At 46.2% G+C, this 9,601-nt stretch overlaps 1 protein-coding gene across 3 annotated transcripts in view; it reads right to left on the bottom strand.

Annotated features, from left to right (window-relative positions):
- Positions 1-6,173, bottom strand: part of ARHGAP31 (Rho GTPase activating protein 31) — a 120,925-nt gene extending 114,752 nt beyond the window's left edge. For all 3 annotated transcript variants that reach the window (XM_081571971.1, XM_081571970.1, XM_081571969.1), the window contains exon 1: positions 5,203-6,173. In XM_081571971.1, the coding sequence (XP_081428097.1) occupies positions 5,203-5,302 (100 nt within the window). In that variant the 5' untranslated portion in view covers positions 5,303-6,173. The remainder of the gene's footprint in view (positions 1-5,202) is intronic.
- Between the last annotated feature and the right edge of the window lie 3,428 nt (positions 6,174-9,601).

The raw sequence follows: 9,601 nt of genomic DNA on the forward strand, positions 1-9,601 counted from the left end.
ACATTTGTTGTTGTTGTTGTTTAGTTGCTCAGTCGTGTCATGGATTGCAGCCTGCCAGGCTCCTTTGTCCATGGGATTTCCCAGGCAAGAATACTGGTGTGGGTTGCCATTTCCTTCTCCATGGTATCTTCCCGACCCAGGGATTGAACCTGAGTCTCCTGCATTGCCAGGCAGATTCTCTACCACTGAGCCACCAGGGAAGCTCCATTTAGAGCTTACCTTATGCATGCCCTCTTCTAAGTGCTTTGTTCGTAGTAACTCATTTCTCTTCACATCAGTCCCCTTATCCCCATTTCACAAACGAGGAAGGGTAGAGCCAGAGGGGGTAAGTAGCCTGCTCCACAGTCACTCAGCTGGGAACAGGCCAAGTCTGGATTCTGCTCCAGGCAGCACGCTTCCAGAACTCCTAATGGAAGCCCCCAGCAGGGGGCACCTGACTTGGGAGGATCAAGGAAGGTTTCCAGAAGCAGCTGAGACCCAATGGATGGACAGTTAGCTAGGGAAGGTGTGATAATAATGTGCCAGGCAAGACGCTGGGCAGGAAACCACTAAACCAATGGAATGCCCTTGCCCTGGTTCTCCATTCAGTGTTAAATCTTCTATTGAACAGAAAAACATTCACTTTCCTCGCTCAGACTTTTGTCCTGTTTATGTTTGGGTTTCTTGGCTGTTTAATCGAAGATACGAGCTTTTGTATTTTCTCCTTCAGTTATAACAACGAACTTCAAAGCCATTGGTTTCCAAAAGTTTGTTCACATCCCTTAGACTGTAAATTTCTTGAGTCTGGGGTGCCCGTTTCTTTCTCTTCCACCATACCTCTACAGCACCTTATAGCTGTTTGTTAAATAAGTGAATGAACAAAGTAAGAGAATGACTTAGACTAAGAAGTACACTGAGAATAACCACACCTCGAAGTTCTCATTGCCTTATCCTTGTTCTTTGAGATATCAGGGCCATCTTACTCTCATCAAGCTTGAAAATTTTATTTTGTAATGGGCGTTTATTTATTCATTATGAACCTCCTAGAATTCCTCATATCAAATACACACACATACATATTGTTGTTGTTTAGTCACTAAGTTGTGTCCGACTCTTCGCAACTGCATGGACTGCAGCACACCAGGCTTCCCTGTCTTTCACTATCTCCCAGAGTTTGCTTCAACTCACGTCCATTAAATCAGTACATATTCTTTTTCAACATGATTAGAACTAGAAAAAACCTTCATGACCAATGTTCTTATCAAACACTCAGAGGGCACTTTCTGAATAGTCAAGGCTGCTTATCCAGAGAGTAAATGATCTGTAAATCCCTGCACTATAAGCAATGGTTCTCAACTTTTCCTGCATAAGAATCATCTAAGAAGCTTTTAAAACATACCCATGCACTAGGAGATTCTGACTTAATTGTTCTGAGAGGAGGCCCAGACATCAACTTTTCTTAACGCTCCCGACATGGTTCTATTGTGCTGCCATCATGGCAAACCACCACCCCGACAGTGGTTACTCACTTGAGTCAGATGGCAGAGATTGTTGGGGAGAGTGAGGAAGCCCTCAGCTCTGAGAGTGCGACCAGCATAGAGGCAGAAGACAGCTTTCCTGTAATGCTCTCTTACTGGTCCCTTGACTCTTGGCCCCAGCGTTTCCAAGGCACTCGGCCCAGAGGGGAGAGGTAGGAAATGCTCTTGGATGCGTGCTGGTCTCACAGGGCTTCACCCACAGCCTCCCAACTGCAGGCGATACCATGCTGTGGTTTTCATGACATAGCTGCAAGCAAGGGTTTTCTTAGTCAGTGGTCAAAAAGAAGAAAAAGAAAACTACTATTTTCAGCCATCAGCAGTGAGGAAGGGATGATCTTCTCCCTCTATTCCAGACAGGAAGAGAAAGTTATCTGGTTCCCAGGGGAGAGCTGGGGGTTGGGGCAGCAGCCACTGTGCTGGAGGGGAGGTGAGAGAAAAGCTGGAAAGGTTAGCCAGGAGCAACTTCATCCCATTCTTGGGTGTTCTCACCAGGCTGGAGAAAAGTGGCCATAGAAGCAAAAGGGGGAAATTAGCCATTTGCATCAGCTATGTCTACAGCTGGGGACGGTCAACAGCAGGGTCTGAACCTGGCATCTGTGTAGATGCCCACAGAAACTGTACACAGGACATGATGTGTGTGTGTCTCTGTGAGTGTTTTCTAAGAAAAGGTTTCTGTTTTTCATCAGCGTCCTCAAGATTAAAGACGAAACTGGCCCCAAGCAACGTCTGCTCAAAGATGAACACCTATTTGTCACCTAAACATCTTGTCCCATCAGATTTGTTTAACTGAATGCAGCAGGACTCAGATAAAGCAAATTGCAGACGTGAACGACATTTTTCCTCTGTGCTCAGTCCAGGGGTGTAAATTCCCCATGTTCGGGTGACCTAAGCACATTTAATTGTCACCAACCAGCTTTGTCTTGTACCCCAGCTCAAGAGATTTTCCTCCCTCTCCCCTCAACACAGGGGTTTTCTTGGATCCCCCACATCTCTGTCCTTTCCTTCTGCCCTGTGCACCCAGACCTGAATCCAGTTTTTCTGTCTCATTCCGTCCTTGACCTCCAAAGTTTGAGGAACTGTGATGTTAGTCTTGGGGGTCCCAGGTGGCATTAGTGCTTAAGAACCCACCTGCCAGCGCGAGAGACAGAGGAGAATGGGGTTCGATCCCTGGGTTGGGAAGAACCTCTGGAGGAGAGAACGGCAACCCACTCCAGTATTCTTGCCCGGAGAATCCCATGGACAGAGGAGCCTGACAGGCTACTGACCATTGGTTCACACAGAGTCTGATACGACTGAAGTGACTTAGCACACACAATGTTAGTTTTGTGACAGCCTTCTAGATCCTAGTTACTTGTCACCCTCAGCATTCTGGGCTGAACTTCCAAGGTCATGGGCAAAGGAGCACTGCCTAACTCAGCTTTTCCTCCCTGGGGGCAGACCAATGCATGTTTCGGAACAGTCACGAGGAGGACACATTGTTTTAGAGAAAACCATTAGCCTCAACTCTATTTATTGATGCTACCCTCTAAAGAAAATGAGACAACTGCCTAACTAGTTCTAGATGTGAGAGAGAAGAAATCCTAATTATTCTCATTTTACATAAGCTGCTTATTAGGCAAGCCTAATTCCTATGTGGCACAATAATGGTGGGTCATTAAGTGGGTCAGTTTCCTTCTCTTTCAAAGCTGAACTTTATTCAGGTATGTCAGCCTTGAAAGTTTGCTGATTCTGGGGCAGGACCGTCTGCTTTCAATTTACGGGGAAAAAAAAATCATTAGAGGAGAATGTTGGCCTAGACAAGGAAGCCAAGGAGGGGAGAGGAGCCAAGTGGGCCAGGGACCTCTTCATCCTTCATGATTGACTGTATGACCTTAGGCGGCTCAGTTTACCTCTCTGGGCTTCCCCCCTTCTCCCCAGGGCAGGACGCACTGGGTAGTGGTTTTAAAATTTTTTTTCTTTAAACAGTATCCCCCCCCCCCATACAAAACATCTATGAAAACTCAAAATATAAATCAGGTGAAAGAGGAACGTTTAAGGCTGCCTTTGAGGTGTCTTCACAGAACCCTGGGATTCTTTGCTCATCCTAGGATCTGTGACATGGTCAGGACAGGGCAGGGCTAAGAAGCACCTCCATGTACCTCTCAGCTTTGGAGCGAGGGCCCAGAGTTTAACACTCACTTGGTGGGAACATTCATAAATGAACCTGGACAAGACCCTGAAGCCCCCCCTGCTATAAAACAGGTGGAGAAAAACATTTCATTCTGAACGCCTGATGGTAGTGGTTAAGATGCATACTTGGAGTTCTCAAAAGAAAAAAAAATCAATTCAAGGATGTTATTTCAAATCTACCTCTCTAGATTGCTGGATGGGATTAAATGAATTGACTCAGTTGTGTCCCAGTTTTAAAAGAGGCAGTTTTGAAACCTGTGGTCCCTCAAGCTGTAAAATACTAAGCCATTCATTTGTCCTAAAGACACGGCAGCCTCTGAATTCAAGAATACCACAGGAATATCACACCACTGCAAATTACTAGGTGGTGCTGAGTCTTTAAAGAAAAAAAAAAAAGAAATAGAAACAAAAGCACTGCTCTGTTTTTGAGATGCACATTTGATATGAGCTAATCAAATAGTTTTTGAGATTACTTTCCTGGAGGCAGAATTATTCTGCCCAGCTAGCCCTTCAGTTTCCCCCCTTTGTTGTATCTATCTATGTATAAACACAAGGCCCATATAGTGGATTTTTTCTTCTCACTGAAGTTTCTGAAGACAAGGCCTTTTTGTCATGAGTAAATGCAGGGCCAGTCAACCTTACAAAAGGAGTCATTTAATGCTCAATTTCCCCAACTTTCCTATGATTAAAAACTTCTAACCTCAAATGCTATTACTCTGTTCTAGATTGTTTTCTTTCACCCTCTCCCCAACAAATGTTTAAATTGTCTCTCCTCTGGAGGATTCCCTTTTCTCCAATCTGACCTTGAAAACAGAGAGGCTCTCCTATTCTTTTACATGCCCTGAACTATTTTAAAATCAAGGCCCTCTGACCTTTTCACAACACTCTTCTTGTCTGACACACCAAATGCTCCTCTGAAAGCCCAGAGGAGGTAAAGGGTCTGAAGGGTTGGGAAGGGGGAGGGAGGGATGTACTATATATTTGGCATCAGTTCAGAAATTCAGAAAATGTTTGTGCAACCACTCCCCCAGCCAGGATCCACCGCACCCCCTGCCTTCCAGCACATTAATAAAAAAAGATGTGAGCGGACGAAATTGGAGAGCCCGGGAGGGACACCTAAGGCGGTCATAATTCTGTGCCCAGAGAAGCCCACTGAACCGCATCCCTCAGGTCCAGCCCTCATCCTTCCCCTCCGACATCCAAAGTTGGGGAGCAGGACCTCTCGCGCCCTCACCCCCACCCCCCAGAGTAGCCGGTCAGACGTGTGGCAGCACCGCCCATTAACGGCTAGTGTGACACAAATGGAAGGACTGACATAACCTCTGCACGTCGGGGTGGCAGCGTTATGCACCTTAAGAATCATATATGTTTTTTGTTAAAAAAAAAAAGTACCACGAGCGCACAGGCCTGGAATACATTAACTTGTGAACTGAATGCAACACGCCCTACGACAGTCTCCCTCTCTCGCTCTGAAACAAAAAGAAGCGGTGGGGGGTGGGGGGAGAAGGCACTTTACCATCCTGTCCTGAGCTCTCCAGATACTCCGTCAGGTCACAGCCGAAGGCGCTGGCGGCTCCCTTTCGTTTCAGCTTCTGCTTGGCACCCTTGTTCTTCATGAGTTAGTCCCAAAGAGGTTGCCCCTCCGTCTCGCCCTCCCCTCTCTGCTTGGCACCGCGCCTACGATGGACTCCGGGGGGAGGTTAGATCAGTGGCTGCGGCGCGGCGCTGGGGGGCCGCATGGGCGTGGGGAAGAGCCTGGGCCCCGGGGCAGCGCGCATGGAGCCCGCGGGGCGCGGAGCCCGGCGCGGGCGCGGAGCCTGAACTCCACGGCGCGCTCCTCCAGGGCCGCGGTGCCGCAGGCCGTGCGGAGCTGGCAGCGGCGGCGGGCCGGCGCACTGGGAGTGCCACTTCCTCACTTGGAGTCCCCGGGACTTTCACGGCCTCCCGCGGTGTCTTCTTCGGGTGTTTTCCTCCCTTTCGGAGGGAGGGCGAGCTCTCCGGAGTCCGCCTTCTCGAAGCCCGGGGAGTGGCCGAGAGCGCTGGGCAGCCGGCGGCGGCGAGGGGCGCGGAGACCGTCCGGGGGGGCTGCGGTGGGTCCTCAGCCCGGCGCGCGCTGTCCTGTCTTCAGACGGCTTGGGTAGGACGAAAACCCAGCATCCTGTCTCTCTCGCCCGCCCTCACGCCTTCCTTTTTTCCTGTCTTACAAATCCTAGGATCATCCAGCTCAGGAAATGCTGGAAGGAAGTTAGCTAGGGAGGGGGGCGGAGGGTGGAAATTTTTGGCAGCTCCGCTCTGGTGTGTGTATGGAGCCGGAGGAAGTAGGTGGGTGGGTTGAGGAGGACCGGGTGGGGGAGAGAACACGCTCTTAGGAGAACTGCTCGGCGGCTCTGGAGATAACTGGGCGGCTCGGAGGAAATCGCTGCGCTCCTAGGAGCACCCGCAGCACGAACCGCCCGCTTCCTGCCCCACCGACGGCTCTTTGAAGACGCCAGAGGAGGCGCGCTGGCTTTCTGGTTGGAGGGAGCTAGGTGGGACTGAAAAAAAATGTCCTGCCTTGTTTTTATCTTCATTGTCATCATCTCTTTGACACTTTCTATTTCGGTGCCTGTCTCCTCCTACATAAACATTTAAAGAGTAATGACAGAAACAAAGACAGGGATTCCAGCGGAGAAACCTGACGGAAAGCGGTTTTCCGCCTGCCACTCCCACCCTCCTCTGCCGGCGCCCAGGTACCCCCAACCCAGCTAAGTCCCTCCCAAGCGGAGGGAGGAATGGAGACGTCGCTTTGCAACCACTGCTGAGGAAATCAGATTTCTGGTTAGAGATTCAAGCATACCACACACACACACACACACAGAGAGGCGTTATTGCAAAGTTTGCTAAATGGAAGTGATTTTGGGGGACAGTCTCGGATTTAAGGTGACTCAGATATTCTAACCTAATATGGAGAAAGCAGTCTCCCAGGTTATTTCATAATTTGTCTCACGGTTTATGGAGCGCATGTGTTTTCTTCTCTATTTAATTTTAAATTCTTTGACTTCTGTGTACTCAGCACACAGCAAGCACTCAAATTCTTATTATTTAACCATCTGAGGATTAGATTAGACTTCCTGTGTAAATTCAAATCCATATATAGACTTGAAGGGTAGAGACATTCATACAGCTCAGAAGGCTGGAAAAACTTTAGGTATAGTATTTTAGTTACAGTATCCCTTTACAGTCTCTTATCTTCCTATGTATCACCAAGATAGTTTATGAACTTTGACCCTTGACCTTCTCTCTTTGTCAGAGCTTACAATTGGTAGCCTGCCTGCCAAATCTGGCCCACAGATGTGTTTGGTTTAGCACATGCCATGTTTTAAAGTTTTAAAAAATTAATTGCCAACGTTAAAGAGTTAATATTTTTCACATATGAGATCCGGATTTCTGGCTTCCCCTGCAGAAATTGAAGATCTCGTGACATCAAAAATGCATTCCCACATAGCAAGGACTGCTGATGCCAAACTGTATCAACCCCCATGGACCACCACCCTGTTTAGAGAGATCAGTCGTCCAGTTTCAAAGCCACCACTGCCTGTCGTCTCCACTTTGCACCTGCCTGGCCTCTGGAGCCACTGGAGTTTGCACCCCAAGCCCTGTGTGTGATCTTTCCTTCCATTTTCCATCAGTCTGTCAGTGACACCAGCACTGCGCCAGTCATCTTGGTGAGACATCTTCAAGTAACCACTGACTCATTTCTCTCTTTCCATCCCCACCTCCAATCTAATCCCGCCCAGACTGATGAGCCCTTCAAAATGCCTGTCCTCTGGGCTTCTTCCTTCCAGGCCCATTTGGTGAGGACCATTCACTCCTTAATTGTTAGAATAACTCCTAGTGGGGTCTGCTGAGTGTGATCTCTTTCCACTTCATCCTGTGCACTAAAGGCCTGTTGAATCTTCCTGAACTGTTGCTGTTGTCATTTGCCTGCTTTGCTCAAAATTTGTCAAGGACTCCCTGTTTTCTATTTCTAGGACAGCAGTTTCTAAGCTTCTTGTAAGCTACTTGGAGACTATTTGGTAGGGTATTTAGTATAATGACTTGCTCCTTTATTTATGGAGAAGCATCTCCACATTAGACTATAATTATTACTATTAATATTTGTTTAGGAGTTTACTGTATCAAAGACCTCTGTATCTGACCTACAGTGCATTTTATCATCTTGGCAGCATAGGAGAGATGCTGAAGGGTTGTTCTTTTCCTGGGTCCAGCCCCTAAACACAAGTTTTGGAATAAATTGTCAAGTCCTGTGAATTATCTTTCTAAAGTTTTAAAAGTACTCTTTTTAACTTTTTATGTTCAAATAATTTCAGCTTATAAAATATTCTACAAAAAATAGTCAAAGAATTCTTATATACCCTTCATTCAGCTTTCCCAAATATTAGTGTCAAAGAACCAGAGTATAAAGTTAGGAAATTTATATTGATACAGTAATATTGACTGATCAGCAGACCTTAATATCAATTAATTTTTAATTGCATAATATTTTTATTAAAATGATCTTTCTGACAGTAAAGTTCATCAGTTAAATAAATAGTAATTTACAAATAATTCTAAAACACTTCCCATGATAATATTAGCTATGTACCAGATCCCATTAAGCACCATCAAACCCAGCAGGTGTAGGTTGTCACAAAACAAGTTTTCCTAGATGAATCATAAAGCTAATGACTGATTCAGCCCAAAGATTCTTCTGTGCTATACTGAGGACTCCCCACAGGGACTCCACAAGCACAGAATTTTCCTTCTGGAACAGCCTGAGACCTTTCCACCCCTGCTTCATGATAACCTGGGTTTGTGGATTGTTTAGGATTCAGGGTCAGGTAATACTGAGCATTGGACAAGGCGTCCATTATATCTGGACCAACTGAACAAAACCTTACTTGAAATGTGTACGTGGTGATTCTCTGTCTCTGTTTGATAGCTCTTAACTGTCTATGCCTCATGGTGGGAAGAACTCACAATTTATCAAGTGGGATAAAGAAGCTACATGGTGACAGGCTGACCCAGGGAGCTAGAAAGTCATCCTCTCCCCATTTGCTCTCTCCCCACTGGTGAGTAAGCTCTGTGATAGGTGCTGAATTTACATCTAGCCCTTGTTCTGGACATTCTCTATGTTTCTTTCTCTTCCCATTGTTCTTTTCCTCCTTCCTTACTCTAAGATATGTAGCTTTTTCTGGGTCTGTGGAAGGAAGTCAGATTTGGGTTCCAATGGGTTTTTCCACTGGACTAAGGATTTCCAGAAAGCAAGTTACAAGGAGACAGTGTAGGAATGTTAACAGGAGGACTAATTAAGCTATTTGGTGATAATACAAATTATGCTTTTAGCAGATTATCATAATGTAAAAAGCACTTTGCTCCCAAGGAAGCACATATAACTCCCAAGGAAGAGTTCTGTCCTTTTCTATGATTTATCTTGGGCTTCCACGGTGGCACAGTGGTAAAGAATCCACCTGCCAACGCAGGAGATACAAGAGACATGGGTTTGATCCCTGGGTTACAGTCCACAGGGTTGCAAAGAGTTGGACACAACTGAGTGACTGAGCACTTGTGATTTATCTTATCTGCAGTTGGTTAAGACTGATGCTTATCAAACTGTGCCATCTGCTTTTTTGACTCACCAAGTTTGGAAGCAATCTTCTCTGCTGTATATAAATAGATGAGAGTGAGAGTGAGTGAGTATTAGAAGTGAGTGAGTATTAATACTCACCGAGAGTGAGTATTAGAAGATTTTAAAAAATTGAAGTCTAGTTGATTTACAGTGTTGTCTTAATTTCAGCTGTACAGCAGAGTTAATTCAGTTATACATACACATATTATTTAAGATTCTTTTCCATTGTGGTATATCATAGGATATCGAATATAGTTCCCTGTGCTGC

Source organism: Giraffa tippelskirchi, chromosome 2 (genome assembly GCF_054371585.1).
Source record: "Giraffa tippelskirchi isolate mGirTip1 chromosome 2, T2T-mGirTip1v1.2.pri, whole genome shotgun sequence".
Classification (NCBI taxonomy): domain Eukaryota; kingdom Metazoa; phylum Chordata; class Mammalia; order Artiodactyla; family Giraffidae; genus Giraffa; species Giraffa tippelskirchi.